This window comes from Mauremys mutica, chromosome 3, assembly GCF_020497125.1.
Source record: "Mauremys mutica isolate MM-2020 ecotype Southern chromosome 3, ASM2049712v1, whole genome shotgun sequence".
In the NCBI taxonomy this organism is placed as follows: Eukaryota; Metazoa; Chordata; order Testudines; family Geoemydidae; genus Mauremys; species Mauremys mutica.
The window spans coordinates 99,028,450-99,047,333 of NC_059074.1; the positions used below are offsets into that span (position 1 = coordinate 99,028,450).

The 18,884-nt window shown below is 45.6% G+C and overlaps 1 protein-coding gene across 8 annotated transcripts in view; it reads left to right on the plus strand.

Moving 5' to 3' along the window:
• Positions 1–18,884, plus strand: part of L3MBTL3 (L3MBTL histone methyl-lysine binding protein 3) — a 153,301-nt gene that overhangs the window by 38,233 nt on the left and 96,184 nt on the right. For all 8 annotated transcript variants that reach the window (XM_045011477.1, XM_045011474.1, XM_045011475.1 and 5 more), the window contains 4 exons: positions 840–999; positions 2,057–2,195; positions 5,061–5,145; positions 8,498–8,589. In XM_045011477.1, coding sequence (XP_044867412.1) covers positions 840–999; positions 2,057–2,195; positions 5,061–5,145; positions 8,498–8,589 — 476 coding nt within the window. The remainder of the gene's footprint in view (positions 1–839; positions 1,000–2,056; positions 2,196–5,060; positions 5,146–8,497; positions 8,590–18,884) is intronic.

The following is an 18,884-nucleotide window of genomic DNA, read 5'->3' on the forward strand; positions in this document are numbered from 1 at the left end:
TATGTTAATGTTCTCTTGTGAGGGGGGGTTGCCCTACCCAGGTTGTGAAAGGCCAATTATCTAGCCTTGGTGCACTTGGTGGGTGGGTGGGCCAGGCCTAATTAGAAATAAAGTGCAGCTGGGGGAGCCCGTTTGTGGAGAGAGGACATGGAGGAAAGGAGGTGGGATGTGCCTGAGAGGGAGAAAGGGAAAAAGCCCAGATAGGTTTCTCCAAAGACGAGCTGGGAGCCTGTCTCAGACAGAGCCCTAACAAGCTGTATCCTGAGTAAGGGGAGGAATGTGGCAGCCCCTGCATTGGGGGATTGATTGAACTAGGGAGCAACAACAGAGGTACTGTTGCGCTGAGGTGACTGCCCGCAGAGCCCAGCAGGAGGAAGGTTTGGTTTGTATACATTTTTATTGGACTTTGATAAAGGTGTCTCTGGCCCCAAAAGGGAGTGGGTCTGGCTGGAAGGCCGGGACACCCCTATGGCCAGAGTAGGCCAAAAGAAGGGGGGTGGGTGGGGTGGAACTGAGGCATAAGTTGCTGCAGCCAGTGAGGAGTGGGTGTGCTGGGACGGCAGCTTTGCCGCACCTCTCTATTCCATTGATAACGGAAGTATAAGGTTAATGGTCATTTATCTTTCGTTGAATGCTAAAACCTGTGTTACTTTTGAAAGCCAGCCCTTTGGAGTGAGGAACAGTGACCCATCATGAGTGCTAGCCATTGGTTCTACAGCTAATGGTAGTGACATAAGTAGAACCTTCCCTTTGCTTGGCAAGGTCTGTTGTATGGTTTGAAATTTCTTACTTTTTGTACTGTAGCTTGGAGAAATTACTCTTTTCCTTTCACTATGCAGCCTTTTCAGAAAAGACTGGGATTCCCCTGAAGTTGAAGGAAGCTACAAAAGTGGATGGGCTTATTTTCTGTGAAAACTGTTACCACGATGGTACCACAGAAGAGTTTGTTCCTGAAGGAAAATTTTGCAGCCAGAAATGTGCACATCACATCAGAAACAAGTAGGTGCTATTATAAAGCATACACTCAAGGAATATGACATAAACGCAGGTTGATGAGAGAGAGTATTGGGATAAAACAGTAGTGGGGTCAGGTGGGGTGAGAAAGAGGCAACCCAATCTCTGAATTTTCTGACTTTTAATTCTCAGTTATTCATATCTACTTACAATTTTGTCCCAAATATCAGTAGAATATGAGAGCTCGAGTCTTGTGTAATGCAAGTGTTGAAGACTTTGTTAGTTGCACAGAAAATACTGTCTTTTACTATTGAACATAAACAGTGAAGAACTCATCTCTAGTCTGCATGAGTCAGTGTCAGACTCGCACAATGTTTCATAATCACTAGAATTAGGATGCTCAGTGATTAGATGGTTGGTGTGGTTAGTTAATTATATTTCAGTGCAAAAGCTACATTACGTATGACAAACTCCAACCTGTGACAGTTCCTCAGTTCTTTCCATTGCACTAACGCAGCTCATCACATCACAAAAGAAGATTTCTGATTTCATGCTCATAGTGAATTGTACATTTCACTAGGGCAATTTGACATCTATGTTCTAAAGCATTTTTCCTCATTGTTAAGTAATTGCTTCAAAGCTGTCTGTCTGTGATTGCTTGACTGACAATTTATGCCGTTACATATCTGCTTATTCCAATTGGATTTGTCAGTCATAATAATTACTAGTTTTTTCCTTTCTTTAAACTGACCTGCAGTCTTAGGCATTTCAAAAGAATTGCTTCTTTATGAGTTTTGATGCCAGGCGGGAAAGACAAATTGTTTTAAACATGCAGAATCTGTTCAGTGTAGGCTGACAGCTTTCCTTTTGCAATTACAGTTGTATGTCTTCTTTGTTAACTTTTTTGATAGCTGTCATTTTCAGTAGTAGCTCTAAGAATATATTTTGAATGATACCCAGGGACCTACAAACACTTGGCTTTTCTTATCATTCCCTATCATTAGGGGAAGTTGCCTTTTCCTAATTCTTCCACTTAAGTTCATGGAAACAAGAGTTGAATTGTTGTAGGTTCTTATGTCACTTTGTTTTTTTCTCATGACAGAGAACCAAAGGAGGATAAAGATGGTGTGGAATGCAATGAGGAAGATGATTCTAAAGGGACTAGGAAAAGAAAAACAAAATTACCTTTGAAAGACGAGTGCAAAGAAGATGGAGAAGACAAGAAAGAGAAGGATGAAACTGTTAGTATGCTTCATAAACCCAATCCTGCAGATAGCTTCAGCAGGAGTTTTGCCTTACATAGGGGAGCATTTAGCCTAATTTGGTTAACCAGTGTGCACTTTTATAGCATCATAGTGGGACATGCAACATCTCAGCTGGGCACCTGTTTCTGATGTTTCAATTTTTATGTTCTTTCTAGAGTGCATTGCACTCTGGGGTGCATAGATCCAACACAGCCAAAATTTCAGTTGAATAATAGATTCCTCAGTTATAAATTTAACTATGCATAATTAGCAACTGAGCTATCACTTTTCTGTTGTCCCTCTTTCCCCCTTTTTTAGAAAGAAACAAAACAAGGAAATTAAATGAATGGAAGGTGCTTAAGACAGTGTTGTTGTTGGAACATTAAGCATAGAAAAATAAGGAAATTAGAATATACAGTTTCTACAACAATCATTACTTGCATTGCACATAAACTGATGCATGGAAGTTAATAGCTTGTTTGCAAGAGAATCATATTACAATTATGGGAAACATAACTTTGATTTTCTTGATTTTTTTTTTTATTAAATGCAAAAACTATGCAAGAATATTGCTCTGATGTTTGTCTTTTCATTTAACAGGATTTTCTTTGACCCAATTGTGGCTAGTTTTTATTTTCATCATTATATGAGATGGGGAAGGTGAATCTCAAACAGTTTTTTGGTTGTTTCTTAGAGTACTGGCTTATGGCTAGCAATGAACTGCACCTCCATAGAAAATTATGCAGATATTCAAGTCTTGTAGCAATTCCTGGGTGAAAAAGATTAGAAATTTGACCAAAGTCATCCATGATGTAATATATCAGGGATGAATTTGGCTCATTGTGTCCAGGAAATGATCCAGATAATTTAAAAAAAGTTCTGCTGAAAGCCACAGTTTGTGAAATTGTATTTAGTGTAGATAAAGAAATAACCAGTATGTTAATTTACAGAGTTCGCTGACCTAGTCTCTCTATTTTGATCTCTTCAAAATGAACGTATTTTTGCTTAAAGGCATAGCAGTTTTTCACATTTCTTTGATTGCCTTGTCACTTTTTTAATTCGCATCATGTCACCATCTTTTTGGTAGTCTCATTCTTTGACCTATTTTAGCTATGCTTTCATACTGCCTTTGGTTTCTAGATACTCGACCTGCATTGTTGTGGTGCAGTTCTTACTATGCTCTGTTGCTGATGTTTGCAGGCATGAGTAAAATAACTCCCACAGTTTTCTGGCCTTCAGGAGAGTACATGGGTCTCTGCTAGGATTATGCCTGCTAGGGTTATGCCTGCTCTGTAATAGAAATTTGTCAGGCTCTGGTTTATAGTGACAGTTGTTACTTTATAATTATTTGCTGACATTTAGGAGAAACATTTTTTCTATGCTTGACATATCTTTTTGTGATACCAACACAATTATTTATGTCTGATACAGAAGAAGCAGAATGTAAAAGGTGTGTGTGTCGGAGGGGGGGGGTGATTTTTACCTTTGCCCAGGGTACCACATGTGCTGTAGCTGATTATAAACCTCCAGCTAGCTACCTCTTTAAATGTGTATTTTCTTAAGTCCATTGGATGTACATGCCAGAAACTGTCACTGATCTAACCTTATGCATTATGAAACATTGTTTGGAGCATTTATTGTCGTAGTAAAAATGAAAATTATATAAAATGTAATATAAAGTAGTAGAACAGCCGTCATGAGCATAGTATGTCATGTGGTCTACTATTTGATGCTGTCTTATTTATGTTAATATATGTTTATGATTTGGAGGTAAATTTTGTTTCCCTTTTAGAGTTAAAGTTCTTCTTACTTACAACCATTCTGCTAACAACAATCAAGAAAATCTTTATTCCTTGTTATAGAAGAGGGAGAGACTTGGAGTTATGGAATAGTCAGAGGCAGAAACTGCTTGGATTATGGGAATGAAATATGCAATTGTCCATATGACATTCTTATGGGCAAAACTTAAGAGGCGGCTTCATTGCCTTCCTACTGCAGCAATCTCTCAAATGAATCCATGAACTATGTGGGGCGTTAGCAAAACTATTGATGCACAAATAATGTGTAAAAAGGAGCTGTGTCAGTTTACATTTCATAAGGAACTTGGAGGGGAAAAAGTAGTTGGACAGATGGACAAGGCTAAAATTGTTAGAGGAAGAACTTTTATTTTATTTTATTTTTGAAGAGGTGAGAACAGTGGAAAATGCCAGCTGGCTCCAGCTCAATCAGCCTCTGAAGAGTCTGTGATCTGGAATCTCCACAGCTCAGACAATGATAACTGGTTTTAAAGACAGGTTTCAGAGTAGCAGCCGTGTTAGTCTGTATCCGCAAAAAGAACAGGAGTACTTGTGGCACCTTAGAGACTAACAAATTTATTTCAGCATAAACTTTCGTGGGCTACAGCTCACTTCTTCGGATGCATAGAATGGAACACACAGACAGAAGATATTTATACATACAGAGAACAAGAAAAGGTGGAAGTATGCATACCAACTGTAAGAGGCCAATCAATTGAGATGAGCTATGCATCCGAAGAAGTGAGCTGTAGCCCACGAAAGCTTATGCTGAAATAAATTTGTTAGTCTCTAAGGTGCCACAAGTACTCCTGTTGGTTTTAAAGGGTTTGAGATCCAGAGTGTGAAGGTCCTTTGAATTGTCCATTGCTCCTAGAGTGTTTGCTGGGACTATTCCTTTATTTTATTTTTTTATTTACCATTAGAAATTTACAGCTTGAAGTTTGATATTATAGAGCAACAACAATAACTGTTTTTAAAAAAACGTAAAAACCATGGATATTTTCTTTTAGCTTGAATTGGCTACAAAACTAATAAAATTATTAAATTCCTAAATTTTGTAATCTAGGAGGAGAAGCATGAAGGGAGGATACTGAGAGTCTCTCAGAGAGCCAGAAGAAAAAGAAAAGGTGATATGGCCATTTTAAAGCAACGTAAGTTGAAATATGTGTGTGGGGGGGGGAGGTTCAGAAGCGTCATTTGTTTATGTATGCAGCAAGGGGAGATCATGTACTGTCTATTGAGAACTGATTTTTATAGCACTGGATTTATAGTCTCTAATTCTACCATTTAAATTCTTTATAACAATTATGATATTTTTAGTGGATTAAAGGTAACTTTGAGGAAAGTAACTAACACTCGGAGCCCGATTCTCTTTTACGCTAAGGGTATGTCTACACTGCAGTGTAAGCCCAGGTTTAGTGGGACTTGAGTCAGCTGATCCGTGTTAGAGCACCCTGGGCTTGAACGTCTGTGTTGTATTTTAGCCCTATGTTTCTAACCCGTGCTCAAACCTAGGGCTCTGACATCCACACTGCAGTGCACAGACTCGATTCAAAGTAACCATGTCGCAGAGTTCGCCAGCTCTCCCGTGAAAGAGGCCGTGAAAGAGGCTCCCCCGTGAAAGAGGGGGGAGGGATAGCTCAGTGGTTTGAGCATTGGCCTGCTAAACCCAGGGTTGTGAGTTCAATTCTTGAGGAGGCCACTTAGAGATCTGGGGCAAAAATTGGTCCTGCTAGTGAAGGCAGGGGGCTGGACTCGATGACCTTTCAAGGTCCCTTCCAGTTCTAGGAGATTGGTATATCTCCAATTATTACCTTTAGCCCTAGGACTGTGGTGCACTGTGAGAAAACTTCACTGCCTGCCCTGGACATTATTAGGAAGCAGCTTGCTTTGAAAAAATCTTGATCAGTTCGCTCTCCATTGCAAACCCAGAGGCCTTTCTGATAGTGTCCTCGCAAATCAGTGATCAGAAGAGAACGGGTTAACGCTGACCTGAGCTGGGTGGATTGCAGATTGTTGGGATAGAGAGGATTAAGGAAGTTGTCCCATGGAATTGTGAGATACTTCTGTTTGACTCCCAGGACCTGAGTCAAGCAGAGCTGTGTCTACGCTGCAAAGCAATAGGGTCCTGGCTTAACTCGAGCTCAGACCCTCCAGCCCTTCAGAGTCCTGGGACCCTGGGTCCAAGCCCTTGGCTAGTGCAATTGCAGCATAGATGCAAGGGAAGCTAGGCTTGAGCCTGAGCTCAGGCGCGGCTTACGTTGCCATGTAGACATAACCTAAGACCTCTTTACATGACTTTGGCAGTGTGAAAGTGTTTGTAGTAGGCATCAATGTAATGCATTTTAAGGCTCCTTCGTGCTGCCTAAGTGGTGTAAAGGGGCCTTAGTGTAAATGAGAAGCAGACCTGTTGATTTGCTGGATAAATAGGATTGCTCTTTTCACTTTTACAGTCATACAGGGATGTGCATTTAGCAGAAGTAACGGTTTACTTTTGCGTCTTCTGGGAGTAATTGCATAACTACAATATGTTTAGGCTTGGCAGAATTTGATTTTTAATTTTTATAATTTTGATGGATAATTATTTTTAAGCATTTTTTCTATTTAGTTAAATTTTCACAGTTATGAAAAATTATGGGGGGATCAGATAATGCAGTCAGACAATTATTTAATGACAGTAGACAGTGAGATTCAAAAAGTTATAAACGTATAACCATTAAAACACAAATTGTCAACATCATATGTCAAAATATGCAAAGTAAATATCCTTAAATCAAACTAATAAGTTCTCAGACAGCATTTTTCTTATTTTGCCTATCTACAAATTTCGATTTTCAGTTGAAATATCTTTTTTTTGTTGTGTGGGTATACAGATAAATTGATGTCTACTGACATTAACTGATAAAAATCTAATCCTTCCAAGCCTAAGTATGTGCATGAAATTTAGATGCATGTATGGAAATGTTTATGAATAATTTCTACAATCAGTCCAAAGGGTTGTATTCCACTCAAAGCAGCAAGCACAAAAAATGTTTTTAAATTAGTGCAGTCATTTCAGTCCATTAATATGGTAGATATTTTTAGGAAAATCATCAGAATCAGCAGTTATTGTATATCAGTGATGCATCACCAGAAACTTGCAAAAGGCCCTTCAAGGTAGTTCTTGTGATAGACTGTGAGCCCCTACTGAATCAGCCTCCATTAGCAGCAGCTGCCTGGCCACGAACAAAGAGAAAGCCTAAAGTAGCTCAGCTACCCACCAGGGAGCTGAGCCATGCAAACCAACAAAAGCACCTGGAGTGCAGAAGAGCCATCGTTGACACAACTGTAATTTACTGATGAAGTTTAAGTGGTGTTTATGCAGACATTTGTTCCAAAGCTGAGACTGTGATTGGTATGATAAAGGAACGCTAGTTTGCTGATGGAAATGCTACTGTTCACTAGCAGAATGATCTGTGCACGTTTCTATAGTTTATTTAATGGAAATGTGGTTTCAGCAAAAGGATTTTGAATAAAGGTTATGATTTTAGATTCAGAAGCAAGAATTTTAATCTATGTGATTGTTAGACAACACATCTAGAGATCCAAGTTCAAATATGGCTTAAATCACAAAATGAGCAAATGAACAAAATGAGTTTATATTAGTCCCAAACAGTTTCTGTACTCCCAACACTTACACATAATTGGGGGTATTACTTGTTTTCTTCAGGAGGAACCCAGAACAGATGTAGACGATGCAGATCTAAATTATATAAATGTTAAAATAATTAGACTATAATTGATGATGCTAGTTATTTCTGATGTGGTAGTGCCCAGTCAGGATCAGGGCAGCATTGAGCTATGCACTGCGCAAACTGTCCCTGCCCCAGTGAGCTTAGAGTCTAAAATGACAAGCTATATATGCTGCAGGGATGAAGAAGGCAAAGGTCAGAAGTGAGGCGCCAATTATATGACACAGCTTGTGAGGCATCTGTCTCAAAGTTCCTGGGTTTTGCTATGCTGTTAGTTTCTTGCTTCCCCTTAGAGTGATTGCCCACATATATCTTGTCCACTGTTGGTGCACAAGCTCCCAGTACCCTCAAGCCAGAGACTTTTGGTCATTGGTACCTACTCGGCAGCACTTGCACCCTGAGCATCCTCGTGCCTCCAACTGAGGATATAAAGGGTAGGCCCGCTCCCCACTTCCTTTTTAACCACACATGGCTGTGAGTCAGAGCTTGCAACGACTTCGGTGTTGCTTCACTGTTGTATTCTTGTCAGGGTAAATAGTAGTTAGTCTTGTCTGTAACTAGTAGTTAGTAATTAATAAGGCCATTAGTAGAATAATAGCTTTTTAATAGATTTTCTGTAGTAAATTCTGAGAAATTAAATACATGTATGTTACAAAATAGAAATTTGAAACACACCTCTTTTTTTTGTTTGTTTGTTTTGCTTTGTTTGAGAGGTCAGCAATTCAGTCATTTTGCCAAAATACTTATTTTAACACTGTATGTTTCTTCACAGCTTTATATTCTAAAGGAAAGAAACCATGGTGCTGGGCTTCATATTTGGAGGAAGAAAAGGCTATCGCAGCACCTACTAAGCTTTTTAAAGAGGTATGTTTTCTTCTGAAACCCAAGTTAATCATCCATTAGCATGACATTTGTAAGGAAGTAAATTCGTAAGGTAGAATAACTGGAATATAAAAAGACTTTTGTAAGTTCTCAGTTTGCTCTGAAGGAAGTCTGACAATGATTAAAGTAACAGATTTCCATAAATAATCATGAAGAGTGTGTGGGTGATAGGTCACCTTTTGCCCAGCTTTTCTCAGTGAATTAATAATAACTCACAAATCTGACTGTGGTATTATCCTATGAAATCTACACTGAATATGGAATTCAGGGTTTTTCAAATCTCTCTGCTTGTTCCTGCACATTTCCAAGATCTGAACTGTCCTCTCTGTTCACACAGCTAAAGCTCTGATCCAAGTCCTCCTTTTCTCATGTCTTGCCTTTTGCAGTCTCTTAATTTTGGGCTTTCCAGATGCTGCCTTGTTCTCCTTACATCCCTTCACAAGTCTGTTACAAAGATCATCTTCCTGACTTTGCAACCCCCAGTGACTCGCCCTTTTTCACTGTATCAAACACAACAAAACTTTTAATCCTACCCTACTTATCATCTTGATGGATGCCAAAATATCAACTTCTGCTTCTCCGTTGCAAACTATGCTGACCTTTGTCACCCATCTGTCCAGTTTCCCATTAAACAACTTAGTGCTTTCTCCCATGGCATCCGTTTTTGCATGGAAGGGAGTTCCCAATAAAAAATCCACAAAGCCAGTACATTGTCCTCCTTCAGATTCCTCCTTAAAACTCACCTCTGGTCGTGGTGCTTGCAAAACACTTGAAAATAACTAGACAGCTGGTATACAGTAACTCCTCACTTAAAGTCATCCCGCTTAACGTTGTTTCGTTGTTACGTTGCTGATCAATTAGGAAACATACTTATTTAAAGTTGTGCAATGCTCCACTCTTACATTGTTTGTTTGGCTGCCTGCTTTCTCCACAACTGGCAGCCCCCCAGCATCTCCCGCCCACTGGCAGACCCCGCGGATCAGCGCCTTCCCCCTCCTCCCCCTGTCTCCTGCCCACGGAAATCAGCTGGCATGCGGTGTTTTGGAAGGAGGGGGGAGGAGCAAGGACTCAGCATGCCCGCTCTCCCTCCCTCCCCTGCCTCCCGAACGCCACAAGCCAGCTGATTGCCCCAGGCAGAGGGGGAAGGATGGGGAGCCGGCATGCCGAGTCCTCGCTCCTCCCCCCCTCCCTGCTGCCTCCTAAATGCCGCAAGCCAGCTGATTGCCCCGGGCAGGGGGGAGGAGCGAGGACTCGGTGCACCTCCCCCCTCCCTCCCCTGCTTCCTGAACTTGGCAATCGACTGGCTTGCAGTGTTTAGAAGGGAGAGGGGAGGAGCCAAGACGCAGAGTGTGAAGTAAAAGGGGAGCGGGGGGAAGGGAGAAGAGGTGGGTCAAGAGTTGGGGCTTGGGGTTAGGGGTGAAGTGGGCAGTTTGAGGGTTGAGTCCCCCGCTCCTGGTACTTGCAGAGTAGGGGAAGCTGCCCTGGAACCTAACCCCCCCCCCCCCATTTACATTAATTCTTATGGGGAAATTGAATTTGCTTAACATCGTTTCACTTAGTCACATTTTTCAGGAACATAATTACAACATTAAATGAGTTACTCTACTGTGATTGCAGCTGCTGCTTATTCTAATCATAATTCTCTGACTGTTACCTTGTACTACCCTGTCCGTTTTTTGGATCCACCTCTTGCCACTTTTCCTATACTTAAACTGTAAGCTGTTTGGGATAGGAAGTGTGCGTGAAGAGTTGTGACCCTGCAGTATTTTTTTCCTACATTTGATTAGGGAAAGGCAGAATATCCTACTGTTCTCAGTACTTTAATCAACTTTTCTGTAGATATTTTTTCTAAGCTCTAACTTGAACAAGTTGCGGTTGCTCTGGTAAAATGAAATAATTGACTCTTATTTTATACTTCTAACTCTCCTGTATTATGACCCCACTTCATTTTTTTTCTCTTTTTATTCTTTTTCACATTGCATGGGATTGGCAAAACAGTGTCTCTACTGCATGAACCTCCATATTCTTTTCATTCCCTATGCTGGCCTCCTTGTGCCAAAAAAAAACCTTGAAATGTTTGTGACATAGGTGATCTGTGATATAATTACAATCATGCACAACATTTTAAACTTTAGCTGTTACTGCGGTGCAACAGGAGCTGACCTGTAGTTAAGGTTGTGAGAGTTTCAATTTGATAGTGGAAAGAATGATGAATATCTTGTGATTTGGAGTTTTAGTAACACAAAAAATGGATTATAATTCTTGGCTAACTACAGAATTTTTGATGTATTGGCTATACAATTTGAAGTTTTGGAAAGTTTATAATAACTATGGAAAAATCGGTGTTTGGTGAATTATTTGGGGAAGGGAGTCTCTCACCTTCCTTCCCTCTTACCCAGAATGCCTTAGATTTCTTGCAATGTCTACCTGCAGCTAGGAGCAATCCTCCCAGCCTGGGTAGACACCCCTACTAGTGTGAGTCTATCAGGCTGGAGGTTGGATTCTGAAGCCTGGTGGGAAGGTGGGCTTCAGAGCCTGAACTTCTGCCTGAGCTGGAACGTCCTCGTTGATATTTTTAGTGAGCTAGCCCGAGCCCTGCTAGTGTGTATCTGTCTACTCAGGTTGGGACGTTCCCAGCCCTGGTGTGGACTTACACTTTGGTGCCTGTCCTTTGAGCATGTTGTTACCCCCTTATATGCTGATTCCTAGAATATCAGTTATACATCAGAATTGTTTGCTTATTTAGTAACTCTTCAGTCATAGTGACAAATATGTGCGCTAAGATTAAACTTACCAAATTTAAATTTGATGATTAAAAAAAATGCCACTTTTACTTCCAAGAGGTACCAAAAAGCAGTATGTACCCCATCTACATGAAATTTGCACTTTAATGCAAAACCTGAACAGTGACCTCAGTGGTGATTAAGGCAAAATAACTTCCCAAATGCATGAAATGTATGACAGTCAGATGTCGAGTTGATATAACTAATATAAAAGCATGTGAGGTTTCGTGTTTCCCCAGCTTCATCAAACTTACGTTCTTCTTCGAGTACTTGCTCATGTGTATTCCACAGTAGGTGTGTGTGCTCGCCACGTGCACCGGTGCCGGAAGCTTTTCCCTTAGCAGGACTCGTAGGGGGAGCGCTGCTGCGACCCTTGGAGTGGCGCCCCTATAGCACGCTATAAGGGGAGCCACGCGCTCCTCCCACCTTCAGTTCCTTCTTGCTGCCAATGATGGTGCATCGGAACTACCTGCTCCAGCTTTGCTGCAGCTCGTCCCAGAACTCGTTTCATTAGTACTACCTGTGTGTGTTAGTTCAATAAAAGTTCCAGTTTAGTTAGTTAGTTCAGTGTTCGGGCTAGGGCATGCCCCACGTTTAAATTGTGCGAGTCTTGCAGGTGTTCGATGCCCAGAAGTGACCCGCACGCCGACTGTCTCTGCTGCCTGGGCGAATCTCACATCAGCGACCACTGTAAGATCTGCAGGTCCTTTAAACCCAGGATGAAAAAAGAGAGAGACATTAGACTTCGGGCCCTTCTCATGGAGTCGGCATTGGCTCCGACCCTGGTACGCTGAGCAGAATCAGCACCTGGCACTTCGTCTTTGGTGCGCGGCGATCTCCTGGCACCTTCCAGTGGCCGGCACTGCTCCCCGTCAAAGAAGCAGAGAAATGCTCTGTCTTCTCAGAAGCATCAAGAGAAAACAGGGTGAGGCTAGACCCACGTCAGGCAGCTCCAGTTCCCCCCCGGGCTCTAGAGCTCTGACTTTGGCCGAGTGGAGCAGCCCGGTTGCTTCGACTCTGCTGCAGAGTCCGGATGCCTTCGCCGGAGGCCCTGCAGGCGGCGAAGGACATTATGACTCTGCAGGTGCCCGGGGTACCGCCGGCCCCAGGACCCCGTTCTAGAGACAAGCCGCTGCTGGGCTGTCAACAGTCGACGCCGACCCGACACAGATCCCGGTCAGGGAACTGCTCTTGGGTCCACTCGCTGCTCAGTGTCCTGTCAGGACACAGTTTCTGGCCTCCACTTTCATCACCCACCAGGTTGTCCGGTCGGGTGCCGTCGGAGTGGAGCTCCAGGCACCGCTCCACGCCGAGTAGAGAGTATCGGCGGGACAGGCACAGATGCTGTAGACGCTCCCATTCTTGGTGGAGCTACCGAATCCGCTCCCAACAAGGGAACTGTCGCTGGTCATGCTCCACCTCTCTCGCCTCAAGGCACCATGCCCATGACTCCCGGCGGGAATCGTCAGCTCTGCGTCACCGCAGATCCAGGCGTCGCAGCGTCTCGCGGAGCAGCAGCTCGAGGCGGTACCGTTGCGCGACGTTGGAGTCCCTGTCCCGTGGCAGATGTCGTTCTCGATACCACCGCTTGTACTGCTCCCACGGGTACCGATAGGTCACTGGTAACTGCGACTCGACCCACACACAGCCCTCTACAACCCAACAAGCTGGTGCTGTTGGTGCTGCAGCAGAGTCAATGACAAGGGCCTCCATGGCAAGGCCAATGGTGCCAGTGGACCCCCGGCCCCCTGTGGATGCCCAGCCAGGCCCTCGATTGATAGCAGGGGCATCGGAGGCTCCCTCAGCCGCACTATCCAGACATCCGAGCGATAGATCGGCGGGTCATGGTTCCTCAGCACCACACAAAGAGTCAAACCAAGGGGTAGATCCCATGACGCCAGCCAACGTGCAGAGCTCCGTACCAGCCTCCTCCCCCGTGCCACAGGACAAGGTTGCAGCCCCACCCCACTCCACACCACAAGAGGACGTAAGGGCTCATCAGGAGCTACTGAAGTGAGTAGCGTCCAGTCTCCAACTCCAAGCTGAGGCGATGGAGGGACCCTCGGACTTGCTGTTCAATGTGCTCTCATCCGCGGTACCGGGCAGAGTGGCCCTCCCACTGCACGAAGGGGTGGCTAACATCTCCAATGCGCTCTGACAAACGCCGGCCTCCTTTGCGCCGATATCGAAAACGACACAGCGCAAATATTTCGTGCCCACAAAAGGTCATGAATACCTCTCTACCCACCCGGCCCCCAACTCCCTAGTAGTGGAATCCATCAATCATAGAGAAAGACAGGGTCAACCAGGACCCACACCTAAAAAATAAAGACTCTAAAAGACTGGACTTGTTTGGCAGGAAGCTTTATTCATTGGCCAGCTTCCAGCTCCGGGTGGCCAACCACCAGGCCCTCCTCAGTCGCTATGAGTTTAACTTGTGGGGGTTGCTACTAAAATTTGAGCTCTTCCTTCCTGAGTGCGAAAGGAAGGATTTTAAGGCGCTGGTGGAGGAGGGCACCGCCGTCACAGGCGGCGGATGCAGCTGACACGGTGGCTCGGTCCATGGCCTCGGCCATGTCTGTGTGCAGGGCATTGTGGTTTATGCTGTCAGGGCTCTCCGTGGAGGCGCAGTCTGTGATGCAGGATCTTCCCTTTGATGGCAAGGACCTGTTTGCAGAACAGATGTGAGGCTCTATGGCATGAAGGACTCACATAAGACCCTTCAAACCCTTGGGCTCTACGTTCTGCCTAGAGAAAAACCTAAGCCGCAAACCTCCGTCCCGGCGCCCCATCCGAGATACAGACCTGCCTACAAGAGGTCCAAAACTCAAAAGAGGCGACCTCAGAGGCAGTCTCGCTCTGCCCTGCAGCCTGGGCCCTCCAGGGGCAATTTGCGCAGCAGGGCAAGAGGCGGTTTTGACTGGTTGCAGGAGGGTACCCGGGTGGCCCCCCAGAGGACCCTCCTACCAGTAAAGTTTGCCTTCAGCAACCGTTTGTGTGCGTTCCTTGCGGAATGGTCCTGAATAACGTCGGACCAATGGGTCCTCAACACCATTTCCCAGGGTTACACACTACAGTTTGTCTCATCCGCACCCTCTCACCCCCGTCCCTCGGACGGCAGCGGGGACCTGTTGCATCTACCCCTGCTACAGCAGGAAGTGGGTCGGTTGCTCAGCTTGGGAGCTGTGGAAAAGGTTCTGTGGGAATTCCGGGGGAAAGGGTTTTACTCCTGTTACTTCCTGATCCCCAAGGTAAAAGTGGGGCTCAGGCCCATCCTAGATTTGTGAGATTTCAGTCGGTTCATGGCGAAGTGCTGGTTCTGCATGGTCTCTCTGGCATGTATCATACCCTCTCTGGATCCTGGCAATTGGTATGTGGCCCTGGACCTTCAGGACGCATACTTCCATGTCCATATATTCGAGGGGCACAGACGCTTCCTCCGTTTCCTAGTAGGACAGGACCACTACCAGTTTACGGTCCTCCCATTTGGCCTGTCCACTGCACCCAAGGTGTTCACAAAGTGTATGACGGTAGTAGCGGCCTACCTTAGACGCCGAGGGGTACAGATATTTCCCTACCTCGACGACTGGCTGCTCAAGGGCAGCTCTCAGCCCCAGGTACAGAACCACGTGGACCTGCTCTTGGCTACATGTGCCAACCTAGGCCTCTTAGTGGACGAGACCAAGTCGACAATGGTTCCGGTGCAGCGCATAGAATTCATAGGCGCTCTCCTAGATGCCTCCAAGGCCACAGGCTCACTTCCTCTGGGCAGGTTCCAGACTCTGAAGGGGCTTATAGCCTCAGTCACGGAGTTCCCAATCACCACGGCCAGGGTATGCCTGCAGCTCCTGGGCCACATGGAGGCATGCATGTACGTGGTCTGCCACACCAGACTTCGGATGAGGCCCCTCCAACTCTGGCTGGCCTCAGAGTTCTCCCAGGCCCGGGACAAACTGGACAAGGTCCTATTGGTACCAGCGTGGGTGATCACCACACTACAATGATGGTCCTACCCAGCCAATATGCTCCAGGGAATTCCCTTCCGGGACCCGACCCCGTCACTAGACCTATTGTCCGACGCGTCGGACTTGGGCTGGGGGGCCCACATAGGGAACTCACAGACCCAAGGGATGTGGTGAGCCATGGAGCTGTCCCTTCACATAAACGTCAGGGAACTGAGGGCAATACGCTTAGCCTGTGTGGCGTTTAGCTCACAGCTGCGTGGCAAGGTGGTCAGAGTACTCTCAGACAACCTGCCGCGATGTTTTACATAAACAGGCAAGGTGGGACGAGGTCCTCGGCCCTCTGCCTGGAAGCCCTCAGCCTCTGGGAGTTCTGTATAGCCCACAACATCTCCCTAAAGGCTTTCCACCTGCCAGGCATCAACAACACACAGGCCGATTGCTTGAGCAGGGTTTTCTCCTCCCAACATGAGTGATCGCTCCACTCGGAGGTCACTCACCAGCTCTTCTGAGTGTGGGGCATTCCCCAAGTGGACCTGTTTGCGACCCGACAGAACCGCTGTTGCCCCAGGTTCTGTTCCGGGGTGGGATGGGTGGGGAGGAACGCGATCTCAGATGCCTTCCTCCTGTCATGGTCGGGTCAACTCCTTTACTGCCTTACCCCGTTTCCCCTCATTGGCAAGGTCCTGGGAAAGTGAAAACGGACAAGGCACATGTCCTCCTGGTTGCCCCAGCCTGGTCCTGGCAGAATTGGTACGGGACCCTCCTGGGCTTGCTGGTGACACCCCCGCGGCCATTGCCGCTCCGCCCGGACCTACTGTCCCAGAACCAGGGGCCGCTGCCTCCACCCCAACCTGGCCGCCCTCCATTTGACAGCATGGCTGCTCAATGGCTAGATGCGGAAGAGGCAAGGTGTTCTGAAGAGGTCAGACATGTCCTCCTAGAAAGTAGGAAGCCATCCACGCGCTGAGCCTACCTAGCAAAGTGGTCCCGGTTCTCCAGGTGGGCAGGCGAGCGGGGTACTTCCCCAATGGCTGCCCCGCTCCCACTTGTCCTTGAGTATCTCCTTCACCTTAGAACTCAGGGCCTGGCGCCTTCCTCCTTCAGGGTGCACCTGGTGGCTATTTCGGCATTCCATCTGCCAATCCAGGGTTACTCGGTTTTCTCCCACGCCATGACCGGGCGTTTCCTCAGGGACTTGACCAGTCCTTTCCTTCTGCTAAAACCCCAGTTCCTCAGTGTGATCTAAACTTGGTGTTATCCCATCTCACGGGGCCCCCGTTCAAACCCATGGCCACATGCTTATGGTCTCACCTTTCATGGAAGGTAGCCTTTCTCATGGCTATCACATCAGCCCGGTGGGTCTCGGAGCTCAGGACCCTGACCTGTGACCCCCGCCCCCCCATGGTCTTTCACAAGGACAAAGTGCAGCTCCGCCCACACCCTGCATTCCTTCCTAAGGTGGTCTCCGCCTTTCACATGGGCCAGGACATCTTCCTGCTTGTCCTCTGCCCCAAACCTCATGCCTCTAGCGAGGAACGCCACCTCCATACGGTCGATCTGCGCAGGACACTCACATTCTATCTGGATTGGACTAAGCCGTTCCGCAGGTCCTCGCAACTCTTTGTTGTTTCAGTCGAGCGCATGAGGGGTCAACCGATCTTCACCCAGTGGCTCTCCTGGTGGATTACATCATGCATCCACACATGCTACAACCTAGCAGGGGTTCCCTCACCAACTGTCGTGAGGGCTCACTCAACAAGGGCTCAGGCCTCGTCGGCTGCCTTTGTGGCCCATGTCCCTATCCAGGACATCTGTAGAGCCGCTACCTGGTCCTCAGTACACACGTTCACGTCGCACTATTTCGGTAGGGCTGTGCTTCAGTCAGGGAATCCTGTGAACTCCTACTCACCTCCATCAGACATAGCTTGCAGTCACCTACTGTGGAATACACATGAGCAAGCACTAGAAGAAGAAAGGACAGTTACCTGTTCCGTAACTGGCGTTCTTTGAGATGTGTTGCTCATCTCTATTCCACATCCCGCCCTCCTTCCCCTCTGTTGGAGTTGGTCTGGCAAGAAGGAACTGCGGATGGGGGGAGTGCGCGGCTCCCCTTATAGCGCGCTATATAGGCGCCACTCCAGGGGTCGCAGTAGTGCTCCCCCTGCGGGTACTGCTCAGGGAAAAACTTCCTGCACTGGTGCTCGTGGCGAGCATGCACACCTACTGTGGAATAGACATGAGCAACACATCTCGAAGAATGCCAGTTACGGAACAGGTAACTGTCCTTTGTATGTATTGCTTTTGGGTGTCTGTTAGAGATGGAAGGGAGATCCTTATGGAGCACTGAAGAGTGTTATTGAATGTAGGCAGTATGAAGGTGGAAAGGAATGCACTAATATTTCCTCCTCTTATTTCCCTACTTTTAAGGTTTTGGGCACATGGGTGTATCATGCTGCAACCCTATTATTAAAGCATAGCTTTTATTTGTCAGTACATACAGAATGTAATATTTTCTTTTTAATTCTTCTTTCTGAATCTTAAGAAAAGTGTATAAACTGATCATAGGTTATATCTTTTAATGGAAAAAGCCTATGTTAACTAGAGGAATGATTTGGACATTGATTATTAGTTTCTATGACCATTTTTAATGAAGCTTTAATGGTACATCTTGAGATAAAAAGCAATGTGGTTAAGATGAACTATCAAGCAATAATAAAATGTTTTTGATTGTACAATTTACTGCTTTGTGATTAATTACAGTCATGGCATATGTCTATGCTGGCACATAAAATATCATTTCCATCTCAAGGAGATGTACCCACACTAGATAGAGCTAGCGCATTAAAGATAGAAGTGGAGCCACGGAGGATGAGTAGCGGGGTGGGCTGGATGCCCCGAGTATGATCCCATCTGAGATCCTACCTATGTACTTGGGCAGCTAGCTCATCATGCTGTGGCGACTGCTCTTCTGTTTGTAGCACACTAGCTTGATCAGAGCTACATTGGAGCTGCAAAGTGTAAATTCCAACCCACGTAGAAATACCTATGTCCTAACCCATTGTAGGAAGGAATATTGTCCGGCATGACCCTAATTTTAAAAATGTTAAAACCCTTCCCCACTTTTTAACTTTTTGTAGACCACTGACTGTTTCATACAGCACTGAACGCAAAAGAAAGACTTTACTTACCTGAGTAGCTTAAAATCTTAATAGTTTACAAAAGGTGGTGGAGGTTTCACTCTTGCCTTATTTTATTAATATATTTCTGCCTTTTTTTTAAATTTAAAGTATTAAGGACTGATGACTTTGACTTTTAACTTTGTCTGGAGCACAGAGAACATGATATAACAGGAAGCTGGTACCTCACTCCCTAAGACGCCCTTTCTGCCCTCTTCCCTTTATTGAAGGCTGCAGCTTAGGCTTCATCCTCATGTGATCTCATGTTCTCAGTTCTCTATTGATTGCCAGAATCCTCCTGGAAAAAGAGGCTACTCAGAGCCCAATATTTCTCTCTGCTGTACACAGCAAAG